Raw genomic sequence first — 26,946 nt, 5'->3', positions numbered from 1 at the left:
AGCACGTGAGGAACAGGAACATCAAAGTAATTAGATGTTGCTGCAGTCAAAGATGGACTCTGTGGTCAGTCCCATCATGGACACACAGCTCTGCTCTGCATTCAGGGCATGGAGTTCAGTCAGTCGCAGTTGGTGGAGGATATTCTTGTCGTAGTGCAGACCTGCCTTCTGCTTGAACGCCGGCCGTGAAAGAGCTCTCTTGAGCTGTCGTCTGAAAACATAGTTTTAACTTTCTCCCTTTTGTTATTCTGGGTTCCAGGTATCATTGCAGAGGGCCGTACAGACCTGTATGTATCTGAGGCCTTCCACAAAGCCTTCCTCGAGGTAAGCCTTGTTTTGTTCCAGGAGGTGTCTTCCTCTTTGTTTTGAAAAACGTGAAGCGTTAAAAGAAAAAACAGCTCTGAGCCCTTGGTGTTTGCTTCCCCGGTGATCTGGGGCTTTGGGGGCAGGTGGGAGAGCCCTCTGTGTACTGCCCGTGTTTTAATCCCATCTTCTCTTTCGGTTGGTAGGTGAACGAAGAAGGCAGCGAGGCATCGGCTGCTACAGCTGTCACCGTCTCCGGCCGTTCCTTCCCCATGAACAGAATAATCTTCAACGCCAACAGGCCCTTCCTGCTTTTCATCCGGGAAGCTGCCCTCAACACCGTTATCTTCATGGGCAGAATAGCTGATCCTTGTTCCTAAAGGGGCTGTCAGGGCCTCGCTTCTCCCTTCCCTGCCTCTGGGAAAGGGGCAGTACGGTCTCGCCACAAAGCCTGGGCTGCTCCTGGGCTGGTTGCTCTTACTGTTTGATGCAAACCCCCAAAAGGGACCGTATCCAGCCGGGCTGTTACTGCTCCCCCTCGCTGTGTCAGGTGAGGGGGCTCAGAGGGCACCTCACCTCCTTTGTTCAAAGGGAAGCTGAATTTTTTTTTTCCGGCACCAGTATTGCTGTGGCACCCAAACCTGAGTCCAGCACTGCTGTCATCCTTATATCCAACCCTCAAACTGTAACTCTGATCCCCTGGTACATTAAAACCTATAGATCTGTACGTAACAAACTGATCTCCGAATGGCCAGTTTTCAGTAGGTCACTTCCTAGACTTATTTTAACTTTCCTTTTTCCCTGCACGCCCCAGTCCCAGCGGAACAAGCCCACGCTGGAGGGGTCAGTGGAACGGCAGCAGCCATGTGGCTTGTGCTGGCTGGGCTAGAAACGCCTTTACACGGCTCTGCGCAGAACAGCTGGTAGGTGGAAGAGCTGCCCGATACCAGAGCCCTACGTGCCAACAGCTCTGGCGTGTCCAAGTGCTGAGCAGTCACTAGGGAAAGCCTCGCGTAGCCACGGCTGTGAATTTGTCTTTTGGAGTAGTAAGATTTAAACTAGCTCCGCGCTAAAAGTTAAAAGTGGGGGTGTCTGTGAGCTGTGACAACCCCCAAGTAAGGTAACCGATATCCATAATGCCATTAAAAATCTGTTATTTCACCTGCACGTTGACTCCTAGAGCTGAGGGGTCCTGGCCTGCTGCCATGCGATGTGTGTGACCCGACTTCTGGCCCACCCAAGGTGGCAGTGCTGCTGTAGGACCTCTGACAGGGTTCTCTTCAGGATGCCAAAGCAGATGTGCTGAGCTATCCTCCAAGGTTCCTGCATTTAGGGCAGCTCTTTAAAACAAGGAAGGTGGTGAAACACGGTCCTGTCCTGTCACCGATACGTGTTATGAAGCGTTGTGTGCAGGCAGCTGCTGAAACACCGGGAGATGGCACTCCCCACCGTGCAGTTTGCTCTGGATTTGGTAGGACTGGTGAAACATCTGCCTTTACAAAGGCCTCCTCTCAGCAGCGGCTGCTACAGCGAGCCGAGCAGTGAGGTAGTTAAGGTAGACGTGCCAGCCTGCAGAACAACTGATGTGAAAGGGTGTTTGGTTGCTCCAGCTCTAGTTTTGGAAGCAGCTGGAAGTTTTGCAGGACTCTCCTGTTCCCCGGTAGGAAAGTTTGAGCATCCGCGTTTGTGCCACAAGTGGCGAGTGGTTTGCCCATGGGAATCACCACCTGTGCTGTATCTTGGGGCGATAGCCATCGGTCCCCTGCACACAGCAGAGACCTGTAAAGCACTTACCCTTTTTGGGCTGGCGTGCTTGCCTGGAGCAATGCCTCGGAAAGCAGCTGCAGCCCTGGAAGAAAAGGGGGAGCACTTTGGAAATCACTAGGAGTTCAGGAATCAGGCGCTTGGCCGGCAGCGAGAGCGTAGTGCTTCCTGCACCCAGTGAGAGTGAAAAGGGCTGAGCCTGCAGAAGTGGTGAGACAAAGCTCATTTTAAAAAAAAAAAAAAAAAGGACCGAAGTCACCTAAGGCAGCAGGAAAAGCAGCCTGGCAGGGCCCAGGCTCCCCTCGTGCTACGTGTGGGGCAGCAGGGACCGGGCCCTCGCTCTGCGGCTGACTTGAAGCGGGCAGCAAAGAGAAACTCGACGTCGCATCAGTCAGCTACACGACACAGACGAGGATCTGAGTATTAAACCATTTAATTCTCAAACCACTCACATGCATAATGTTCTTTTACACAGTGTTAAAAGAAAGAAGAAAATGCGATTTGTTGGGTTTTTTTTTAATACAAACAGAATTTCAAGTATACATTTATAGAATTTTCAAAGATTCCTACCCAAGTTGCTAAGTTTTCATTCACATTGTTCTTAAAGCTGTCCAACGAGAGCGCTTTTTTACTAAACTGCTTTCAATGCAATTGTACAGTCCCCTCTACCTTGGTTTTATTTCCCCCTTCCCCAACGCTGGTTCTCTCACCGCCCTTGCCTGCCCCCCTCCAGCAGCGCCGGCCGTCCCCGCATGCCATCGGCCACAGAGCTGGTGGCTTCTCCACGGAGCTTCTGTCTGCCAGCTCCTGCTGGAGGAGGAAGAGGAAAGCCACGGCAGAGAACCAGCTTGGGAACAGCTTGTAAAATCGTTTAAAACAGTCTGATATCCACAAGTTACACACAGCAGGCTCGCACTTCAACCTACTGCAGACTAGTGTGAACACTGACTTTTATTTTTTCCTTGAAATATAAGGATTGCAACCAAAATTAAAATAATAATTAAAAAAAAAAGTAATAATTAGTACAGCAGGAAATTTCTTAACTGTGAAAGTAAGTCTTGAGTGTTAGGACACCTGTCCTAAAAAGTTTGATTTATAGTTCAACAGTTGAAGGTGACAGCACAATTTTTCTTACAAATGGTTACTCTGCAAACCAGCTCAGAGCAGAATCAATGTGGGACAGACAAACTTGGATTTAAAAAAAAAAAATTAAAAATACTGAACTGACTAGGGCTCCACATCCATGTTATGGAAAAAAACCCACAACCCCAGCAACAACTTTGTCGTGGCTTTGCTCGTTCGACTTAGCCTGGCCCTGTGCACACAGATGGGCCATCTGCTGTGTTGTAACTGGGTGTAACTTCTGACCTATTGTAAACGGGGTTTAAATATTCTTTACAGGCAAGGGTTTTTTGGGTGGGTTTTTTGACCGATTACAAAAGTATTCTAACAGGCCGACGCGTGCCAGCCCTGTTAGTGCTACAGCACGGCTGAGCCGCAACCAGGTGTGCGGTTGCGGTGGGAACTCCTGTCCATAGCGTGGGCAGGGGCAGCGCCAGGCCGGGAGGGCTGCGGGAGCGGGAGGTAGAGCTGCGGTAGTTTTTTGGCAGCCAAGGGTCTGGCAACGTCGCTCCCTCCGGGGCTCTGGCTGACAAGAAGCCGCCTACCTGTACAGCTGTGTCAAAAGCCAGCGACAGCCGTACTTGTCTTATGATTTAAAGTGCATTTCTTCAGTAAAGGGTTTTTCTTTTTTTTTATTTTTTTTTTTTTTTTTTTTCTTTTTAAAGAGGAACCTATTTAAAGTGCTGTTCTAGTTTGGAAAGGGACTCTGTTTAGAAAAAAAAATGGCACCTTTTAATATGAGAGATCTGCTCTGTGTGTGTGTATATATATATATATATATATATAAATTTGCAGAGTCAGATCTGCTGACTAATGACCAACATATAAAAGTGTTTTGTTTTTTATTTTATTGCTTTTTTTTTTTTTTTTTTTTTACTGCTGCCTGCTCCCTTGGAGGCAGGAGGGAGATGGATTCTCCTCTTACCTTCCGCATCAGTAACTAATTTCCCAGCGCAGGAAGCTGAGCCCGCAGCTCCGACACCAGCCTTTGGCCCGCGGGACGGTTTGCTGTTCCGCAGAATACACGAAGTAACGAATCCACCCCGAACGGTCGCGGCCCCAGAACGAACCTGCACGGGTCACAGCGAGAAAGTGGCGGCAAAGAGGGACGACGGACCCCGAAAGGCTTCCCCCCTACTCCTGCCAGATGCCATTTTCATAGAGTCACTTTACAGAGCAGACCTGCATTTCTGAAACACAGAGGTAAGGAAAACAAATCTGTTTGAAGTGAAAGCTTTGCTGATAGAGTGTGTAGCGTGGTAACCTCAGCACTCTGAGAGAGAGAGGTAGTTACTGTCCTGTGAATCTTCTGCTGCTTAACGCAACTCAATTTCTGGAGTGATTGCTCAAAAAAAAAAAAAAAGAGGAAAAAAAAGAAAAAAAAAATCCTGTGCTCTTTATTAAAAGTTATCCCAGTTAAATCTTTCTGTTGAAGACATGCTTGACTATTCCCTCTAAGAGGCTTTTCTATTTTAGAAATTGATTGTCAGTTTTACTTCATTACGAAATCAAATTTGATTAGCAAATCGCTATAAGAAGCCACTTACATTGTTCGCTCCTGTTACAATACTCTTCCGCTGCTCCGCAAGGAAGCGCTCGATCATCAATGTCCCTGTTTGGGGGTTACCGTTCCGCTGAACAGGGCCTTCGGTCACAGCTCGTCTGCTACGGCGTCACCACGTGACAGCATTTCGTGCTCTGAGCAGTTTGAATGGAAATGTTAAAAAGAGCCACCGGCGTCACATTCACAGTGTTGTCCAGGAAAGGTGGGGTGACGCCGGGGAAAGGAAGGGGCAGAGGGCAGCTTCGGAGACAAACGGGGCATAGCTCCCCAGAACTTCAGCTAGTGTACGAGATACCAGAGGCTTAGGGGAAAACCACCTTTGTTCCCTTCCCTTTTCGGACAAAAGCAGTACTTTGAACAGCTTGCTTTCATTTCCGCAAGCTTGCTTTCACTTCTCTGATTCTGTCTTCTCTTTCCCTGCGCTAACCCTCCCTCTAAGTGTAGGACTACGTTTACCGCAAGAACGTACGGCTGCATATTATTCTCTTCCTAACTCAGCTTTTAAAAGAGCTTATTCAGAAAAGTCCCTGGTTTGCCACCAAGAAGGATTACTCTTGCACCCCTTGGCCTGTCCTAACTGTCAGCAATTTTACATACGCAAACACAAAAGAAACGTACGTTATTTGTATGACAACGCTCTCCCTTCACTTCAAAATATTTCTCACAGTTGCTTTGCCCCGTGACAGCGCAGCCCTGCCCAGGCAAGCGCTTTAGGGGAGCCAAAAGGAATTAGTCTTAAGCAAAGGGCATGACAAAATTCTGCTCTCCGTCCCAAATGCACTCGCACTCCAGCTGGGCGGTTGCTTTCCCCAACAGCATAACCCTGGCTTTGGAAACCTTCTAACGCTTGAGAAAAGTCCCTGCGCACCTACGGAACCATTCCCTGGATCTCCCTCGGAGATCCAGTTTGCCCTCAGCCTGTAACCGCACGCACCCACAACAGCCTGCGCGAACAAAACCCCATCCCTGTGTTTTTACGGAGCAAACTCAGGACTAATTCATGTTGGTTCTGGCCGACTGAAAGCACCCGTGGGTAAGGGACAGTCGCAGGGGTGACGAGGCTTCGCTCCTTGCCAAAATCAAAGCTGCTCTGGGGAGAATTGCACTGTCCGCCTTTTGTTAGTGTAACCTGCAGCTGCCACCCTCCGCGACAAAACGGCACCTTCCTCCTCCTCACCTGTGTTAATTCTACCAATTTACATGCAATGGAATATTAAATAAAAGCTTCACAGTAATCCATTGAGTTTACTTCAGCACATAAACTCTGAGAAAATAGCATCACGGGAGCACAAACTCCCCTGTCGAACCAATGCCCTAGACACGTAGGTGAATGAAGGGACCCCGGACGCACCTCTCGGTCTCGAGACGCAGCTTTTCAACTTGGCAAATGGGGAACTGGTGAAGTAACATCATCAGGTTATAACTCATTTCCAAGAAGTTTCTCAGCCATAGCTTTGCCATTCCTTCCCCTGCCCCAGACCGAGTAATTCCAATTCTACTTTTCTTCTTTTATGCTGCTACTTTCTGTATTTTACAACCAGTAGTAAAACTAACCAATCTAGCTTCATTTTTCATTTCTAATTAGTTTCACAGTTTCATAGCCAATGGTATTGGGTCTGACCGTAAAGGGGAAGGTTTAAATAAATAAGCTTCACTGCAATATAAAAATAATGAAGACATTTAACCGTAGATCTGAGGGGGAAGGGGTAAGTACATTTACAAACACTAAGTAAAGCTGGAGGCTTAACATAGCTGACAGTCTGCAAAATCATTAATGCACTGTTGTGTGGGGGTTTTTTTAAAGTACTGCCTTAGATAACTGCAGTAAAAGAATAAATCAGAATATGTCAGATTAAACAAGGAACTTACACAGCAGTATTTAAAAGATACCTGAATATGTTTCAAAAGCTTAACTGATATGAACTAGGAAGCCCATTAAAGCTGCCTGGTTTTATATAATACTAAAAAAAAAAAAGTAACAAAAATACAGCTTGGCGTAGTCTAATGGAAACAGGAACCTGGAGGCTGCACTCGCACTTGGGGAGCAGCTGGACCTCTCCACAGACCGTGGCAGGCAAGATGCTATTTCATGGATCAATCACTGACAAATGAAACAAAAAATAAAACTGTCCTACCTGGAAATGCACTGGTAGGATAAACCTCCCCAGACCTTGTTCTGTATTACGCAGCGCAGCATGCAGTGGGGCAATATTTTATACTCCAGGGGTCTTGCCCCGTCGAGTTTGGAGTATCTCCTAGGATGGAGATCTCACAGCCTCTCTGGACAAGCTGTTCCAATACCGCTTGGCTGTACTCACGGTGAAAAAACCTAACCTGAATCTCCCTTGTGTAAACTTCTGCCTACCGCTGCTCCTCCTTCCACTGTGCACCTCGGAGAAGAGTTTGGCTCCGTCTTCTCTGCACCCTCCCCTTGGCTGCTGAGTTTAAATAGAAGAAATGAAATAGGTGAAGGAGAGAGTACTGAAAGGAAAGCAAACTTCAGTCTTCAACAGCTTAAACACATGCCAGAAAACCCAACATCCAGAAAATGGCACTTTGACATCTGGTACTGCCCCTGTCCAGCCTTTACTTGCTGCCCTCCAGTTCCTTCAAAGGGAATCTCTGAAATCTGCACACAAATTTGCCTCCGCTAGGGCCTGACTCATCTTCCTTCGTTACCATTCACAGCTCCAGGGCGGAGAACACTGGCGATGCTCAGCTCTAACATTTTAGGACAGGGTACAGGCATCTCTGCACGCCCATCTCCCAAGACAGCAGGGTTTCCTGCACGCTGCTGAACACACGCAGGTTCTACAACCAGCATTTCCCTGCCCGCAGCATCCACAACGTGCTAGACACACACGCACGCCTCATCCCGATGACGCTTTGCTGTTGTTTCACCTATTCTCCCCAACACCTCCTGTTGGTTTCCAGTGCCAACAGCCCCAGCCAGCGCTGAAAACAGAGGAGCCGCCTTCTTATTTTGGGTGTCTCCCTCCTCCCCGCTATGCCAACCTCCTTTCCTCGCCGTTTCTGCTCGTGCTTTGCAGATGCTCTCCTCGCTACAACAACTGGCTCAGGCTAGGAAGAGCCAGATGGCGGGGCCCTGGCTATCTAAAGAAATTTTGGCTAACGTAGGCAAACTATCTGCAGGGTGGAAGTGCTGCTGTTTTCAATTGCTTTGTGGGCTGAATCTTTTTACAGTGCTTGGCAGCAGACGGGGAAAGGGCCTCTTCCCATTTACAGACTGCAACGAGCCTGCGGCTGGAGGGAGATTTGCCACCACTTCTAAAGTGGGGAAATAAAACTGGCTTTGTAAGAGGTGTGATCTAAATCTAAGCAAGTCACTGTCACCAGATTAGAATTAACACTTTTTTTTTTGTTAATGAAAAGAATTATTCTGTTCATTATTCTGCTGCTGGCATATAAGCAGTCCTATAACTGGTTTCCTAACAAGAATGCAGGGTTTTTTTCTAGCAGACATGATAGCTTCCCTCTAGCAGAGAAGAAAAACCACCCACCTGAGCCCCTTCCCTGCATGACAGGCAACAGGACCTGAGCTCTCCGTGCCCAGGGCTAGAAGGCCTGAGCTCCAGCTGGGGCACAAATCCCACCTCGCTCTCCCTCCCTTCCTGTGCCGCTTTCTGCGAGGAAACACCCTCGTACACTAATCACCAGCTCATCAGAAAACTCTGAGCTTGTCAGTCAATATATAAAGACAAATGTACGTGGCATGCTAAACGGATAATTGTGCTGATAGCAGGGTACATCACCCTGCAGGCTTGATGGGCGAAGCTAAGACCACTTTTGGGGAACACCGCACCATCCGATTGGTTTCAAAAGGTGCCCATTTACCTGGGTCGTCTCTGGCACAGGGCACCCGGCACCCCCCTGACGTAACACGGACACACGCTCCCAGCCACGTAGCACGATGCTGCACAACTTCCCCCTCGCCCCATCGATGGCATCCACGTACCTGGTGCAGTTCTCCGTGGAAACCTGGAATGAGAACACGAGGTTCAAACGCTACCACTTTTCCTTGCCCAGATTTCTGAAATGGCCCATCTCACCCTGCAAAAACAAGAATCTGAATACACGTTAACAGCCCAAACCCCCAGGCCTACTCGGTCACCCTGACAAAAGCAGGTTTAACCCCTCATTCTCAAAAGCCTTTGACAAGTTCAACTTTTTGGTGCACAATTCCCTTCCTAAATTCGCCCCCCCCCGGCTCCCACCACGTGGCCTCAATGCTGACCATGTCCTGATGCTGAAGGAAGCAGAGTCTGTTGCTCACTACCGACGCGGGGAGCTGAAGCACTCGCGCAACAGGAAGCCAAGAGGAAAATCTCGGAAGAAAAATCCCATCTGCGCCTCTAACCTCGAAGACCTCAGCAAGCAGGCACCGATGCCCAGAGACTCGATCCATGCTGCGACAGAGACCGGCTCGACCCTTCCTCGACCCTCCTGCTAACCCCACTTCTACGGCAGTAAAAAAACCCCACGTTGCAAACATCAACTCCGACAGCCACAGGTTTTAAGCCTCCTGTCATCTCCTACAAAGTCCTATCCGTGGCTGTTGTAGAAATTGTTCTTAGATCACGGACTGATGCCAGATGAGAATTTAACTAAACAGAACATAAAAATAATTGGGGAGGGAGCTAAGATTTGTCAGCATTTCTATGAAAAGAACTAAAGCTGTAAAACACAAAGAAGCATTTTTGGTCCGTGTCCCAAAGCCTTAAAAATTGGTTATAGGGAAAGACAGCCAGCAGCATGCATTCACAACCCCCTCGCCCAAGGCCTCCGGCTTACATGTTGTCACCAACCCACCGAACACCGAGGAGTCACTGGATGCAGCTTACTGATGCCAGTGCTACTTAATAATCGACTTGGGAAGCTTTCAGTGGAAAGGACTACCTCTTTGTAAAAAACAAAACAAAACAAAATATATGTTGTTAAAAGTTATTTGAACAAAAAAAAAAAAAAAGACGGAAATTCCACACACAGATCACCATCTCAATCAAATAACTCTTCTGCCCAATTAGCAGCCAGTGCTTGGTCTGAGGGACCTCTCTTCTCCTGACCTGCTTTCCCTTTTTCTTTTGCCTGCTTTATCAGAGCGACCACTATGTGACACAGCAGCCAGACAGGATCTGCTGCTGCTATCAGACCAGTTTCTCCCGACAGCTGCCCTGAGAAGCACCTTCGCACTGAGGTCGCTTACGGGACGCCTCAGCCAAAAGGAATTTGATGTGACAGATGATGTTCCTACGCGCTGGTACAGCACACGGCACAGAAGGGGTCTGTACTCAATAATACAAATAGATTACCTTACAGTCTTTTTATATTTGCCAGAGCTAGTAGCTAAAAATTGTACTGCGTACGGCTGGCAGAGTGCTTGATATACCACGAGCTGCGAGTATGCGCTAATCCTGCTGAGGAGTATTAAATGAACTTCCTCGATTAACAAGGGTAGGTGGACCATCACCCTGCTCAACGTAAGGGACGCAGGGAAAGCCTCTATAAAAAGAGGCTCTAGCGTGTGGGCTGAACAGAAGAGCAAGAGGAAGCACAGCCGCTGCCAAGTCTGCGGGAGATTGTTAGAGGTGAATTTGTTCATAGCGCTTGCTAATTCCTTGGAAAGGCAATTACTCCCCGGCACAGAAGAATCAGCAAGATTTTATCTTTGAACTCATTTCTTCTTCCTAGACAGCAGAACATGCACCTCCACAAAAGATACTAAAAAACCAACCCAACCAGCAAAGACTGATTCTCTAAAACTGTAAATTAGACACTAAATACATTAGTGGCTGTTCTCATGGCTTCCTCTCCCAGCTCCCAGTTGTGCCAGACTACAGTCTGATTTGCTGTCTTCTCTTTTATTTCTAGCCTTGCCAGAACATACTTGTTTCCCTACAAAACTGTTAAGTACCATGAAAACCATTGCCATTTCCAAGCCTCCAGAAGGCCCTGAATCCCCCCTCCAGGGCTGCTTTCATCGCTCTGACAGCACAGATGAGCCAAAGCCCAGGAGCACCCGGTCCGGTGGCAGCTGTACTCCATCTCAACTAACACCTCTCAGCTCCAACCCTTATTAGATACCACAGCAAGAAACAGCAAGCCAAAAGGGACGCCGGCAGAACCAGTGCCAGCACTGAGACACCCCGTCCCGTCTTTCAGACGCCTGTTTACAAAAATTCATCCAAACCCTGCGTTTACAAGGAAGGGGTCAGGCAGAAGACCATGTGGAATCACTTTAGATCCATGTTACAGCATATACAGCAAATCCGCGCCTAAATTCCTGCCTCATTGTCCCTTGCAGGGAAATTTCCTCAAGGCATTCTAGTAGGCGAGTCCTTGTGCTTCCTCAAAGCGTCCCAATCCAAGAGGCAGGGCAGAAGCCCCAGGTTTTGTGACCAGCAGGGTGGCAGAGACTCCAAAGTGATTCTGTTGGAATAGTCCAGCAGCAGCAACACTTCCGAGCCACGTTTTTAAAGCGCTAATTCAAACCATCAACCGAGCAGCTCCCTGCAGGGTCGTTCGACAAGGCAGTACTGAGATGCCCAGAGCTGAACACAGCACACCTCAATCCAGACCTGTGAACAGAAGACGCCAGAAGCAAACAGCGCTATCTGACATCGCCCTCTTAGCTTTAACCACGCACCTCAACTCCATCAGACGCCCCGCTGTGCTGCTCTTGTAGCAATTCCTCCAATACCAACTTATACGGGATAAGGAAAAAAAAAAACCCAACAGTGTTTTAAAATGGTAACCCGCACTGCCTCCCCACTGTCAGACTTTACCCAGCAAGTCTTCAGTCCTTCCAAGGCTGCAAATCTCTGGGATTCACCAGCACAAGGTCTTAAGTCTTATTCGTATCCGCGTTTTTGTCAGCAAAGAACTTTCACAGCTCCCGTCTAAAAAGGTTCCTCCTATTTCCGAGACGCGTCATTTCACAAGCTGTAATACTTTGGTTTACAACTGGATTAAAATATAAATTAAATAAGATTAATGCTAAATGAGTTTATATTGAAACACTTTATATATGTATCCATATATATGTATATACAGGTATGTGTGTGTGCACTCCCTAATGACAGCTAGAGGAAGCAAAAGTCATTCTCCAAAGGCTTCTACTCTTCCAACTAGCGTGGTCAACTTATCCATTGCAACAATTCCCTGTGCATAAAAGCTAATGAAGCACTGGAAGGTGGTGCTGGTGAACAGCTGGATCACACAGACATTCAGGAACAGAAAGACAATAAATTATAAGAAGCAGTAGTAACATGTTCACAGTTGGGATGAGGATAATGTTATAGGAAACCTGAATTTTCTATAGTCCCCAGGAATAAAAAAGTCAAAGGTCACTGAAGATTACAGTTGGATGTATTTTAGTTAATCCTAAAAGCAAAGATCGGTTCTGACATAAAGAAACGGTAGAAACCACATGAAATTTCTCCCAGCAGACTAAACTCCAGTACCATCAGATTCAGCGGGAGGATTTCCAATACCTCCACCAGGACCAGAATTTGGCCCGGTGATGCTTCACTGTCTCCGTCTCAGCGACGGACATTTTCACAAGTAGGAAGATTCCTTGAAGTCAACTCAATCCTACGTCCAAAAGAAAATGCTCCCAGTCCTTCCTTGATTCTCCTGTTCTTCTATCGTCCCAAACCTCACATGCAACCTCTCCTAGTCCCAGCCTCTGTGTTTTCCTGTTTCGCAAAAGAAAGCCTTTCAGCAATAACACCAAGGTAGATGAAATATTTTAGAGATGGTAGGACTCTTCAGATAATTTTATAACCCACTTGAGTGGGTTCCAGATTAGGACTAACCTAAGTTTCTGGTAAGACTAACTGCAGCAAAACTTTGGCCTGCTGCATATTAGTTAAAAAACAAACAAAAAAACCCAATAAATCTACTCCACATCTACTCAAAATGTTCTGGTAGACATTAGTTTCAAGCAGCAGCCAGTAGTGTTTGCATAGTTCTAGCTTTTATTTGGTTACAAATATATATATATATAAAAAAATGTACATACATATATATGTATGTATTTTATATCAAAATACCCTTTGAATGACAATGATCCTTAGCTCCTCTTTAGGACCTTCCACTGAAGACGTCAAAGCTCTGTGCATGCATCGAGTAATGCTCATCTCTGAGAATATCGTTATTGCCAGACGAGGCTACGTCGGCGGCAGCTCCATCGAAAGACTCCAGACTTTCCCACTGCAGTCCTGGCTACAGGCTCAGCTCCCAGGGGAAACTCGGAGCCCAAACCTTGATGAAAATTAGAAGTTTCCTGAATTACAGCTCCTTGACTTCTCCCATCCCCAAAATATTTCCAGGAGAGCAAGAACAGCATTTGGTGTCACTAATTTGCAGAAACATTTGGATGCTGGTATGGCTAAACTGGCGGGCATGTCCCAGACAGAAGAGGAGAATTTTATAAACTGTAAATAATAAGTTTAAGGAGTGCTGATTTCTTTGTTGGTTTTAAAGATGCGTGACTCAGTCTACCTCACAAACTTACTTCCGCCCAAATAAACCACACCTTTTCAGCTGTCCTTCTATTTATACATTGGGTTCTGCAGGAGAGATGAAGTCAGCAGCAAATAAAAGCTACAACTCTGCTCTTGCAAATGCTTTGTTAGGGTTGAATCACCCAGAGGCAGCAGCAGGACTCTGCTTGAAGACTGGGCTGCTCAGAATTATTTACTGGACTTGGTATCACGCTTTTAAGTGACATTACTACTGCGTAGAGGCATGGGACGGCCTGCCCTGGAAAACAAAGTAACCTAGCTGTCACAAAACAAGAGCAGGACAAGCAAGGAGATCTGTGCCGTCCGTTTATTTCAAACTCGATCTCGCCAAGGGCTGATATCCTGACTCCGTGCCCTCCCCACCAAGCCCGCCCCACTACGCTTTTCAGCAAGACCACAGCTTGTTCCAAACGCAATTCCAGCCCTGAACAGCTGTCAGATGGGAACAGTCAGTCGCTACCGTCCTCGGCTGGATTTAACACAGCAGCAGAGACACAAAACGCTTTCTATTCTTCCTGCCCTTCAGCCACCCAAACTTCTGAGAGTTAAATTATACAGATCACAGCTTGAAAATATTGTAGAGAAGATGTAGGTAAGTCAAAGGACTGAACCTGACGGCCGGACAACGCTGGGAGGACAAGCGAGGGATTGCCCACCTGCATCGGCTGCTCTGACTCCCACCAGGCTGATATCCCTGGATCTTATTAAGGGGCTCTACGCGTGTCCTCAGCCTCCTGTTATAAATTCACATTTCACAAAGCCTCCTCATTCATCCCTCTCTATCTGGCTGCTGGAAATAAGAAGCACGGTTTGCTTTCACATACTCCCACTGCAAGAGAGCAAAAAAGACCTTCTGCTTTTCCGCTCTCCCAGCTTCATATCGGTCATCCTCCTGAGAGGAAGAAGTTTAGCTTTTCCCCAAAGCAGCAGCACAGTATTAACACAATTCTTGTTATTTTCACAGCTATTCACAGGGAACCTGGCAGCAGCAGGGAACGGCCACGGCAACCGTCACGTCACTCTGCTGTGACTTGGCACCGGGGCTTTCTGCAGGCTCAAGGAGATAACCGCAACACTTCACATTTGGAAGGTTTCTCTGCCGCAGCAGAGAACTAAGAAACGTGTTCCCCCTCCGAGAAAGAAAACTGCAGAAACAGAGCGTGTTCCCCCTGTTGCCCTGAGGCAAGCAAACAAACGCGTTAGTAAGCCCTAACTCTGAAGCGGACAGAAACGTTACGTACAGAGGTATTAAAACATGACAGAGTTCTCTTCACATCCTCCTTAAATCACAGTTGAAATCAGTTTTGGCAGAGGGGAAAAAGCTGCAGCTAGACGTGGAAACGTAAAGCCGTGCCTCAACCCATCACAGAAGCATTCGCACTTGGAAAGTTGGCATCTGATTCTCCACAGCTTCGGTGCAACCGTAAAGATTTACACGAGAGGCAACGAAAGATGGTATCATTCTGCTATGGAAAGCAGCTCCGAGTAGCTACACCACCGCCGGAAAATTCACATGAGGTTTTTCCATACCGTATATGACCTCCAACCCCTTTTTTCTCGAACCTTGGCCTTATCTGCACTGAAGAAGTCAACCACTGAAGGAAAAGTTTAATAAACGATTCCTTCTGAACTGGTTCCATCTTCCAGCGCGGATGGGCCTAAACTGCTTTCAGCACTGTTCAAGAAAACATTAGAGACACCATGATTCCCACACATACATACACATACACATCCATTAAATGTACAGAAATAATATTAAAATGATTCCCGCTACCATACCTTATACTGACTCTAGCTACAAGCTATAAACTTCACCTCAGCGAGGCCCGGGCAAGAATATCGGCTCTTTTGCATGCAATCAGAAATGATCGTTTATACAGTGGCAACCTCTGCACCAAAAAAAAAAAAAAACCCAAAAAAAAACCAACCCCAAAAAAACCCCGAACAACAAACCAAACATAAAAGAGGAAAAAAATAAAAACCTTTCACAAGCTTTGTTTTCAGACTAGCCTAGTACGATACGAAGGACCAATATCACGGTTTTCACCAGGCCAATTGAAAGTAGTGAATCAGCAAAACAGGACGCACCGCTGTGGCATCCTGGGCTGTTAGGATGCTCCTCCGTTCACAGTATCGATACAGTAAACCAAAAACCTGCTCGGGAAACTCACAGCTATGCCAGACGAATAAAGGCATTCACCATTTTATGTCAGCCCTTCATCACTACGCTTTGACGGATCGGTTGCCATCTGTTTCAGAAAAATGTTGCTTGTATAGCAGTTACTGCACCTTCACCCTTCTCTTCACAGCAAGCTTAGCAGGGAAACTTTCCCACTATATTTATATATAATATATGTATATAAATAATTTTATGTTTTTATAGTTTGGTAGTATTCTTTTAAAAGTTCTATTTTAAAACACTTAAAAATCTTTTAAGCAACTAAAAGTAACTTTTGATGCTCTCTAGTGTGAACAGGATAGGATTTCAAAGTTTTTAACTTTTTTTTCTTTTTGATTTTTGGTAACTTCAAAAGCTATGACTAAAGCAGCATACTCTGCACATCTCCACTCCTCCCCACACCTCGATTGCAACGAAACCTACCTTAGCCACCCTCTTATCTCTCATTTTCTGCGACTGCTCTCTGGCAACCTTACTGTGTCGGTACGATCCTGCGATCGGAAACCCAACGGGGCTGGTCCCTCGGGCGGCCGCTTAGAAAATCATTCACTGTGTGACGATGCACTTGACAGGAGAGGAGGAAGAAGGGACAGAAGGAAAACGGAGGTGAAATATCAGTTTTCCTGTTTGAAATGATCAATGAAATTGTACTTTGCAGGTGCCCGGCTCAGAACACCTGCAAAGGTTCCTCTCTTAGGAGCACATCCCCGTTACACGTGATCCTGGCACCAAGCCGTTCCCTTCCCACCCGCCGCCCCAAAAAACCCCACCATTAGAGCCACGTCTGCTTTTTTGAGAGAGACATGGGAGGAACAGTGGGACCTCTCACTTATAAAAGAGAAAAATATATAAAGCGAGGCAAGAATACATCACCCTTCTCCAAATTCTTCCCTCTAAAGGGGCAGGAAAATGATCCCGAGTCCCCGTTTGCAGGTGTTTGGAGATGTTTCCATGTGCCCAAAATTGTGCAGTCAGACTGCGGGCCAAGCTTTACTTTCACTTGGTCAGTCTCCCGCCCGCCAAGCCCATGCTCTAACCGCTTGCCTGGCTTTCTTTGCCGAAGCAAGAGGAAGCGTATTCCTTTTTCAGCGTCTCCTTGTTCCTCCCATCACCTTAAGGATCAGAACTTCATCCTTCCTTATCGTACACGTTATACATCCTCAAGAGAACTCCTTCAACCAAACGTCCTCTCCCAAACCCAATCTGCGCGACCTGTCGTTCGTTTTCCCCCTCCATCGCAAACAACTCAGCATCAGAACCAGAGAAAACTCTTAAAGTATTGCATATTTTTTTTAAAAGACTTCTTCAAAAGATGTCAAGATATTTGCACTTATCTACCTGTCCCATGCTTCTCCGTTTATGAAACACGTAAGCACGTGCAAACACCTACAATACACAACGCAGGCATGTCTCTCCGGGTTTGCTAAACTTGCTCTAAACATCAGAGCTGCTTAGAATACAAAAGTTTTAAGTCCATGCAAGGGGACAGAGTTGTGATTGCTCTAGGAACCATTCACTTTTAAGTTTCCTGAACCATTACGAGGAAATAAAGTAGGGTTTTCTTTTCTTTTTGCATTTCATTGATAAAAAAGTTATCAAACTAGTTTGTAGAAACACGTTTAAAAGCAACCACCCACGATTGCTCGGCTGGGACGATAGTATTTCAGTATCCCATATTGCTGTTATAAAAGATCAAGTGCGTGTCGAGGGGGGAGTAGGGGTGAAGGACGACTTTGGTAGCCAGCCTCTAACTCCGCAATTCAGCCAGTCTAGAAAAACTCTTCCTAATGCTCGGCAACACCCGAAGCACGGCAGCGCACCGGTCAGGACGTCACAGTGCTCTGAACTCTCCAGATCAGCAACAGCAAAGGACAACCTCCTCCGAAAGGCCCCTCCAACCCTTCTCCCAACGCATCAGAGTCTAACACAAACCTCACAGCTGCTAAATTTCGCTTCAGATTTTGCTGACCTCTAGAATACCGCTTTATAGCCATGCCCGCTTTTAACAAGGGGCGTTGAGGCTGCATGCCTGGAACGGGCAAGCCAAAAGCCCTAAAGTAATAGTTTAAGTAAAAAGGTAAAAAGAGACACACCAAAAATAAGACAGGGATAAATACACTTGGGCAAGGCAGGTTCCACCAGGACAGTCTTTTTGTTTTCTTTAACGTGGCAACTACCTGGGGAAGGGAAAAAGGCAACGGCACCTTGTCCCTGCTCTCCCCTTCAGCTGGACCAGCAGATATGGCGAGGAGCAGCCCCGCAGGCTAGGCTCACCGGGGCTGCACGGCGGGACCCAGCTGCTGGGCCAAAACGCTGTCGAGAAATACAAATGACTGCTCGTCCCAGATTGCTACGGAACATTAAAAAAATTTAAAATCCTGTCGATCCCTGAATAAGAAGTTGATTGACACAGTTGTTTTGTTTTTCTCCAAGAGGAGGAGGAATAAGGGAGAAAAACGTTTAACACTCTACGTGTGTGTGTGGGGGTGTGTAAGAGAAAGAAAGAGAGAGAGAGAGAGAAAGATTTTGCAATTTTGGCAACATCTTGGGAGCTTCTTTCTGTCCAGTGGTGGCATTGCACTAATTACAGTACCAGCCTGCCAGGTTGGTGCTGACTCTTTAGAGCCAAAAACGGGAAGACAGTCCTTTCTCCCCAGACTCTGCAGCCGTGTTTCAATCTGGCCCAGTCGTGGACACAGATCCCTGTGCCGTCTCCCCCACAGCGACAGCCTCCTCCTGCGGAGGAGATTCTTCCTCCGCCTGCCCCCGAGACGTGACGGTGGTCTCGGGGGAGATGCTGTGAGGCCCCTCCAGAGGCATACAGCCGGGGTGGTTCTTGCGAAAGTGCTGGTTGAGGATAGCCTGGAAAGGGAAGCTTTTGCCACAGACGTGGCAATGGAAGGGCTTGTTGCCTGTGTGCTTGCGGATGTGATACTCCAGCTGATCCTTGCGGGTGTACTTCTTCCCACACATGCGGCAGACAAAAGGCGTGATACCCATGTGGAGACGCATGTGTCGGTCCAGGCTGCCTTTCTGGTTGAAGGATTTGGCGCAGTAAATACAAGTGAGCCGTGGGTTGTACCGGAACCAGCGCTCTGAAACCTCCTGTTCCCGGAGATATTCCACGTAACCGCTCACACCAAGCATGGCCGATTCCTCCCCCTGCGAAAGGAAACAAGAGAGATTTAAATAGCAAGCAGCCTAAAACAAATTGCAGGAAAGAAGATCAGGCCCCAGTCCAGCCAGTAAAGCACTGAAGTATGTGCCAAACCTCGAAATCAGCAGCACTAATGTCTTCAACCTCAAGCCCACATTTAAGCGCTTAACTGGAGCCTTGGGGTTGAAGACAAATGAGCAATCAATTAGAAACCTCTGCTATGGCGGCCCCTTCTGCCAAGTCATTCGCTAGATCTCGGGAAGCAAAGACAGCCCTTGTCAGGAGGGCGCTTAGCCACCGATTGAGTTGTGGATCAAACGTGGCAATACGCGTTCCTTTTTTTTAAAATCTTGGGCCAGTTTGATTAAAATACTGTATACTGCGTTCTGTTTTACTTACTAATGGTTAAAAAAAGGAGCCAATTGATGAGCTTGCAGTAAACTGAAGGTGGAATAAACTGCAAATCATGTCTGAAACTCTTCAGGTGTCACTTTACACAGGTATTTGTTCAGGTGTCATTCAGGATTCATTTTATAATGAATCATGCTTGCCTAAATGGCTGTGTAACCCAGCCCAGCCCCACGGCGTTGCAGGGGAGGATCTGCAGCACAGAGAGCTAGCACGAGTCACGCACCAAGGACTAGCTGGCTCCTCAGTATTTTCTGAAGCCAGAAAGACAAACAGCCAAGGGTAACCCTGAACCGCAAGCTCGGGCTGTAGGACAGCCGCTTCTGGCGATCATATTCAAACCGAGCACAAACAGACTGTCTCCTGAATGCCTCCTTGGTGGAGGATGCAGTATTTGCACTCCCCAAGTTTAGGCTGTTTCCCCGATGATGCCAAAGGTGAACAAGCAACCAGTGTAACAGCAACCAGGGCTGGGCAGGCGCAGGCAGCAGCGTAACTGTGCCAGGTGCTATTCAATCCGGCTGTACAAGCACTGGGAAGCTGCTCAGGACTGAAGGAGATGCACAAAGCTACGGTGCTTTCTTTCCGCTCTACCACTGCCACTGGGCAGGGATGACGGGCAGACTATTTTTAGCAGCGATATGGCAATACCAGAAGAGTGGAAGGTGATGATACTTCCCCGTGTACGTGGCAGCCTATAGTTTTATTTGAGGCCACCTCACGATGGAGAAATAACAGCAGCTTTTCTGTATGTAGAGCTAAAATTGCTTTGTATGTCTCGTTTGCCCCAGAGGGTTGGTCTGACCTGAAATTTTCTAGATGTATTCTGAGGACACAAAACAAAGCTTCGGCAAAACAGGAACAAAAAGGTATCTTTTGTTTTACGGAAGTGTATTACAAAGTTAGCAGACAGCAATCATGATTTTTTTTCCCCTTGCTTCACCTGGTCTTATTCAAGGGCAAAGCAGCCTGGTAACTCTTCACCCGCCTCCAGCAAAGTCATCTGATTACAAACTGACGCATTAATTATCTCTCAGGCACACGAGAGTCATTCTACACAGTGCTGGGTGATACACTTGCACTGTAGTGCCACTGTGATACTGACTGCATGCAACCAAAAAATTCAATCAAAATTATTAGGCACAGGTATTATCACCGTGTCCCACCTTGCTGCACCCTATAGCCGATTGCTCCCCTGCATTTTGGGGCTTTTTGGAATGGTTTTGGTACAAGCATGGAAGGGTTCAGCTGTTGTCAGCCCTCAGTCTTCCACAGAAGCCAGCTAACATCTCCTCCCTCAGCTCAGGCATTTGCTGTCAGTGTGTTAGGGCGGATCCAACTCTGCAGGCAAATGGGGTTTCTCCTCAGGAGTTGGTGGCCTGCCCAGAACGAGGGCTGATATTTATGCCCTCAGACAACAAGAGAAACTCCTCATGTTTTCCAGGTATCTGCCCAAAATCCCAAACGACAGCCAAAGATCAGTTTTAAATCATATATGGACGGCATACATTCTCAATGTGAGCAACCAAACCCTTTGCAACGGTAAATGGTCCTTGTTTCACAAACAGCATCGCTTGCAAATATAAAATATTATATGCTTCATCACAACACAGCCCCCTTCACCTTCAATGCCAACATTTACTTGCAAACTTCTTGATCTGCCTACCTGGGAACTGGGCTGCTTGGGCTCATCCATCCGCCCGGGAGATTCGCTTTTTGATCTGTACCGCTCAGTCACAGCAACCATGCTGCCAGAAGGGCTAAATCTGCGGGGTGGGGGAAGAGTGTAAACGGAGTTTTTAATGGGCATCAGGTCACTACTGTGTTTAGAACAACGGGTGAGCAATAGAGGCACCTGTATAGCATCTCTTCATCCTCACCAGCTAACACACAGGAGGCGGAACAGCGCAAGTATAAAGGAAAAACCAAGTCATACTGGTCTGTGGTTTCAGTCTTAACATCTGAAAAATAAAACTGAGTCATTTGGCTTCCAGTTCAGTAACAGAGAGCTTTTCGGCTGCTATCGCAAGTAAACTGATATGGGCCCAGTGACTCAGGAACTGTACAACAGGAGAAGAAACTATTTCTCTAAGGGCGCCTCTCATTCACCACCCTCGCCCTCCTCCCCTTTTCAAGTGCGAAACAAAAGTGATGTGATGGACTCCAGGAGGGAAACAGTGGATATTGAGTGCAGTCCAAAAAGAGATGTTTGAGGCTAGCTGATCCGTGGGAAAGAGTTAAGGAACTGGGAAAGGATCGCTCTCCCAAGGGCCAGCTCAAGATCATTCCCATACATTGATTTATTAAGTGACAAGTGACAGAATATCCACTGCTTCCAGGTAGCTGTTCCCCCATGGGAGCAGAGGGATTGAGCTAGAAGAGAAGAGAGGCAAATGTGAAGGGAATCCCCACAAATACAAACCCCCCAAACACAACTGATCTGCCCCTTATCAGTTCTTTGGTCTGAGCTAAGGGCAAGAAAACAAAGGCTGGAGTGGAGGGGAAGCAGATGGACGGAGAATCAAAACAGAGCAGATTTCACCACCTATTTTCAGTAAAGGCTTTCTGCTCCTTCATATAAATCAAAACAACAGCAGAGGCCGATGGGCTCCCCACTTCAACTGCTTCAGAAGATGTAAACCCATGACCCGCTGCTGCCCTGGACCACCAGGAAGAAAATTTCCTCTTGACCTACAGCTGGTGACCAGCTTGTTTCTCAAACAGAACCACCCCCAGATTTTCGGGCCAGAAGGCATCTATTGCAATGACACTTTGCGTAACACATATTGTACGTGACCTCGTTAATTCCGATGCTGAGCATGGTATCTACTGCGACTGAACTGCAATATCTTCTTTAGACAAAACCCTCACTTCGGCTGTACCCCAAGAGGTAGAGATTCCAACCTGTACATCTCTAAGTGCTAATAATTAATTTCCCAAACCAGCCTGGAGATCCTGGTCTGATCACTACCCATCTGAAATACTATAACCCAAACTCGATACACTTCCTAACACCAGGAAAAACACTTCCTTCAGCGCTTATGCTTAAGATGGCCACAGGAAATAGAGGGGGGAAACATTCCAAAGCAACCAACCCAGGCAAGTGAAAATCTTGCACAATCTCCTCTGACAGCCAAGGTCAGTAACTAAGTTAAAGAAAACTCACCTGTCAATCTCACTGCTGGTTGGCCTGACCACTTTGGCCCCGGAGGATCCTAACGTGTAAGCCTCTTGGCCCATCGATCCGTGGCCCGTGGTGTCGATCACCATAGCAGTGACCTCCTCAGCGCTGCTCCCATCTTCTCCTGATGGCTGATGCTCTGCCCCGAGCCACTCCTCCAGGTTCTCCGTTTTAATGCGTACTCCTCCCAGTACGCGGACGTCATCGTCGTTCCGTCCCCCGCGGTCTCCCATGCCCGTCTCAACGTACCACTGTCCCGCTCTGTTAATCCGTAGTATGGGCTCCCTGCTTTCCACATCCGAACTCTGCTCGATTATCTGGGGGCTTGTGGACTCCTCGGGCGGGCTGAGCTCCCGAATGTCCAGCACCGTGCTAACCTGGCCCAGGCGACTCCCCTTGGGGGTGTTGTGACGTGGGCTCAGAGAACGGTTTAGATTTGGCGTCACCCGGTGAGACTCCGGTGGTCTCTCCTGATGCTTTGTCCTGGTCTGGCTCAATTCTGCTTCCACCTCTGCCACATTAATTTTGAAATGAATTCCCTCAAGAATCTGCGTGCATTTGTCTATGATGTGCTGCATCTGCAAGAAACTGGCGGCCGTTAGGTAACTGATGATGTCAGCCAGCTGCAGACATATCCTACCGGTGTAACAAAAGGAAAGGAGCTGCTCGAAAACAGAAGGGTTCTTGATGACAGAAATGGAAACGGTGCTCATTTCGTTCAAGGACATGTGGTCACGGAAGTAGGGCGAGCTGGCAGCCAGCACCACCTTGTGAGCGCGGAAAGCTTGCCCCTGCACGTTGACCACGATGTCACACAGGCGACCTTGCATGCGTAACTGATTCAGGTGGCTCAGGACAGAGTTACTGAAGTCAGGAATCTCCAGCTGAATGTTCCCACTCTTCTCCATGGCTGCCCCAGTTGCCGGTGCACGACCCTACTAGAAAAGGGGGGAAAATACCATCGTTAACAGAAGCAGTCTACCATTTGCATTTAAAACACTTTTCACCTACTTTCATGCAGTTTGAAATACCGGGATTTTTAAAGAAGTCTCTGACCATTTAATTTACAAGCACCTCGCAGCAGTCCTCCGATCTTTGTGTGCTGTACACCACCCTTCACAAGAGTTATGTTAAACCGGTCCCCGATAGATCCCCATTCCCTGTGGCTTAAGTGCTTGAAACAGTTCATTCCGTCAGCCTCAATAAAAGCACATTTGCATTGTAAAAAGAACATTAAAAATGGTTCACGTACTAAAAATAGGCAACTGATTGCATAATGGATTAAAATACTTAGCACTTGTACCTTCTAAGCACTTTGAAAAGGGAGAGTAATATTGCTATCCCTCCTTTGTAGAAGAGGAATCAGGAAGGAGACACCGGGACCGAAATCCTCCTCAGAGACTTTTCAAAACCTGACCAGCACACGTTTGACCTCAAGGCATCTTAGGTACATCGTTAAACCCAAAATATTCACCATATGTGGTGTTTCTGACACGTGGCAGAAAATATATAACAGGACGGTGAAATAAAAAGAACAGAATCCAGTTCTAAACACCAACTTATCAGACCATCCACTGGGCACAAGTGACTCCCCGGCAAAAGAAGCTGGAGTTTGTGATACTGTGTACAGCAAAAGACAACTTGTGAACAATGGGGATTAACAAACTAGCTCTCCTAGTTTCCCTTCCATAATTCATTTTTCTATAATCATCACATTTCATTTTGGCAAAGTTTGAAAAGGAGCCCTGACCATATATGGTAAAAATTCAGAAAGATCCAAAATTAGACGTAAACTCGCCCAAAAAGAAAAAAAAAAAAAAAAAAGAAAGTAAATAAGTTTATTAAAGCCCACTCATGGCATGAACGGCTTCCACGCTGGATGGCATCTGAAGTGTCGATTAAGCAGAGCGCTGCAGACATCAAAACAATTTCAGGCAGGCTGGGAATACCGCGGCTCATAGTGCCCGCTCCGAGAAATCTCAGAATCGAAGGGACTAGCATGCAGGAAAGCACGTGTGCCTTTGAAGGACTTTTTTTTGTTAAATTTATGAACACTGCAGGATAGCGCACGTTCGTATGCCCCAGCAGACTTTGTGCAAACTTTACAAAATATGTTACTAAACCTGAAGCTGCAGGGCAGCCTGTCAATCTGGCGAAGTCGTGCAAAGAGATTACTAAATGGCCGGATGGCTGCGTGTCTCGGGGGTAGGTGAGATCAGGGGTGCACAAAACTTCACAAGGTACAGCTTAGCAGCGCCACGTCTAAAGGCTCCTTCTCCCCTTTATCTTTAGAAGAAAGCAATAAACCCCACAAAAACCAAGGAAGCAACTACAGCACACAGGTCCACATCAACATGACGTTAAGAGCAGAACTTCAAACGCACAAAACGTGGTGAAATAGAGAATCTGATGCCTTACCCGTAAGGTTATGAGTAACATGCAAAGGGGAGGAAACGGGGGTGGTATCTTGTTGGTTTCCTTTTTTCTTCTGATGTAGTATGAAGGTCTGAAAACTTTTTGCCCCCTTCCCCTTTAGAAGGAAAAAGGAAAAGAAAGAAAAAAATGTAACATGGAGGAATAAGGGTTCTCCCGAGCATAATCAAGAACATCGAGGTTTTGTAATTCTTGGTTTTGCTGGGGGATACAGCAGCAGGATTAGCTAACCGTTACATGACATCCCACCCCAAACCACAGGGAAACGTGAAATCTTATCCAATTGATCTTTCCCCACTGTCTGCTCAGTGTTTGTGTTGTACCGATGGTCATTAAAATAAAAAAATGGAAGTAAAATAACCCGAGTAAGTCATTTCCTCTCTTACAGGGCTGGTATCTCTGGCACTAACCCTGCAGCATTTAAACACACGCAGAGTTTTCCCCAAATGAGCCACCTCACATACCATTAGGAACACTCCCACAGCTGAAATCGCTGTCGAGTATGTGCAAATATTTACAGGATTGGGGAGCCTGTAATCTCATCATCTTCCCAAACCACCAGTTTCTACAGTGATAAAGCCCAAAGCATTCTCTTAAGGAAGGCAAGCAAAAGCAAAGCGAGGTGAAACAGCCCAGCCGAGGCAGCGCTCGTGCAGGGAGGCGAGGCTGGAGGCAGAGGCCGACCGTTCGTTTCTCAGGGAGTCAGCTGAGAAGGGAAAAAATCATAATCAGATCTTAACTGCTGAGCGTGGCTGTGTACGGCCCCGGTCAGGAGTCAGCTGCTCCCAGGGGAGCCCAAAAAACTATTTGCGAGCTTCTGTTGCGAAGGCAGGGAAAAATTCATCCGCCGCTGACGGCAGGACCAAAGGACCCGCGTAACTTCGTTACCTCGGTATCAAGGAAGCAGCATTTTATGACACACTTTGGGGATGACCTCGGTCAGAGGTGGGTTTTTTTGGTTCAAATTACCCATGTCAGGGACAATTTCTGTCCTCCTGGGTAAGGGGTCTGTCATGAGCTCACACCGCTGCCAGCAGCGCAATGACATCTCAATTTTTGTCTTTCCTGCGGCTGGACTGCACGTTCATCATCTCAGCCTTTACCTGCAGGATGAGCGGGATCTCCCGCTGAGCAGCGCTCTTCACAGAGAACGTACCAAGACACTTATCTCTTTTTAATACAATTTCAAGCGTCACCAGCTGAGACTTGGACTTACTTATCTCAGAAAACGCTTTTCACCCTGTGAGGCAAGTCTAACTATCAAGCCCAGGAGAAATTCTCAATCCATCAGGCCCTCGTAAAAAGCTGGGACGGCCCCTCCACAGCAGAGGATGCTCACGCTGAATACGTCCTTTGTCAGAAAACTGTCGAGCTGGGGAGCTGCGTGGGGAAGGTGGGACTGAAAAGTCCCGGTATTTGGGGGCTGAGATTTACCACGACTGGTCAACTCGACTACTTTCAAACTACGACGGGACCTTAATAAAGATTAAAACCAATAGCAATTCTAAACTGAGACGAGACACGCTGCCTTTCCCATCCTTCCCCTCCTCAGCTAAAAGAGCGAATTTAACAGCGCTCGGGCTTTTCCCCACTAAACCGCTCAGGAGGCGACGATGGCTCCAGGCCTTCGCTCCCGGCGTGAGGCGATTACGGGGAATCTTTAGCCCTGACAGCTGCAGAGAGACCCGAACCCGGGGGGGGCGTGGGGGGGAAGGCGGACCGGGATCCCCCGCACCCCTCACCCCGAGGGCCAAACCAACCCCACGCCGTCCCGCCCGTGGGGCTGACAGGACACCGCTCCCCCTCCCACGGGGGAGAGCCCCGGCCGGAGGGGACCGCGGGGCCTCCAGGGAGGGACGGGCCCGGCCGGAGGAGGCCCCGCGGGGAAGGAGAGGGCCCCGCGGCCCCCGCCCCGAGGCCCTGAGGAGAGGAGGGGCGGCGGCGGGGCGCGGCCGCGCTCCCCGGCCCCCTGCGCCGGCCCCCGCGGGCGTGACGGCGCCTCACGGGCGGGGCGGGCCCGGGCCTCCCCCCGCCCCACCCCACCCCGCCCCGCCCCGCCCCGCCCTGCCCGGCCCGTCGGGCCCGCGCCGCGCCGGTCCCTACCTGGCGGGGGTGGGAAGGGCCCGCAGCACCGTCCCGGAAGCGAAACCCCCCGAGCGGGCCGCACCCCGGAAGAAAATTCCCGCCCGTGAGGCCGCGGAGCGCATCGCTCCCCCGCCCGCCGCAGCGACACGCCCCCTCGCCACGCCCCCTTCGCCACGCCCCGGCACGCCACGCCCCTCTGGGCGC

General features: G+C 48.0%; 3 protein-coding genes across 4 annotated transcripts in view; 2 read left to right on the top strand and 1 right to left on the bottom strand.

Moving 5' to 3' along the window:
• RC3H1 (ring finger and CCCH-type domains 1) overlaps nt 1–1,043 on the top strand; it is a 76,080-nt gene extending 75,037 nt beyond the window's left edge. Inside the window, exons 24-25 of the mRNA XM_054834096.1 lie at nt 260–324; nt 510–1,043. Of these exons, the coding sequence (XP_054690071.1) occupies nt 260–324; nt 510–683 (239 nt within the window). The 3' untranslated portion in view covers nt 684–1,043. The remainder of the gene's footprint in view (nt 1–259; nt 325–509) is intronic.
• Nucleotides 1,044–1,738: 695 nt separating this feature from the next.
• LOC129209385 (uncharacterized) lies at nt 1,739–10,851 on the top strand. Its single transcript, XM_054833724.1, has 4 exons — nt 1,739–1,858; nt 4,209–4,392; nt 9,872–10,054; nt 10,643–10,851. Exons 1-4 carry the CDS (start codon nt 1,739–1,741, stop codon nt 10,849–10,851), a joined length of 696 nt encoding a protein of 231 aa, XP_054689699.1.
• ZBTB37 (zinc finger and BTB domain containing 37) lies at nt 2,483–26,801 on the bottom strand. 2 transcript variants are annotated; one of them, XR_008578102.1, is made up of 6 exons: nt 26,761–26,800; nt 24,643–24,754; nt 22,210–23,162; nt 20,710–20,809; nt 4,737–18,640; nt 4,044–4,259 (listed from the first exon to the last, which is right to left on the bottom strand). XR_008578102.1 is itself a non-coding variant. In XM_054834097.1 (5 exons), exons 3-5 carry the CDS (start codon nt 23,130–23,132, stop codon nt 18,152–18,154), a joined length of 1,512 nt encoding a protein of 503 aa, XP_054690072.1. In that variant the 5' UTR covers nt 23,133–23,162; nt 24,643–24,754; nt 26,761–26,801; the 3' UTR covers nt 2,483–18,151. The 2 variants fall into 2 exon arrangements, 1 of the variants encoding a protein (XP_054690072.1); XM_054834097.1 differs by having other exon boundaries at nt 2,483–18,640; nt 26,761–26,801.
• Between the last annotated feature and the right edge of the window lie 145 nt (nt 26,802–26,946).

The sequence above is a fragment of the Grus americana genome, chromosome 8 (genome assembly GCF_028858705.1).
Source record: "Grus americana isolate bGruAme1 chromosome 8, bGruAme1.mat, whole genome shotgun sequence".
In the NCBI taxonomy this organism is placed as follows: domain Eukaryota; kingdom Metazoa; phylum Chordata; class Aves; order Gruiformes; family Gruidae; genus Grus; species Grus americana.
This window is presented reverse-complemented; position numbering and strand designations above follow the sequence as displayed.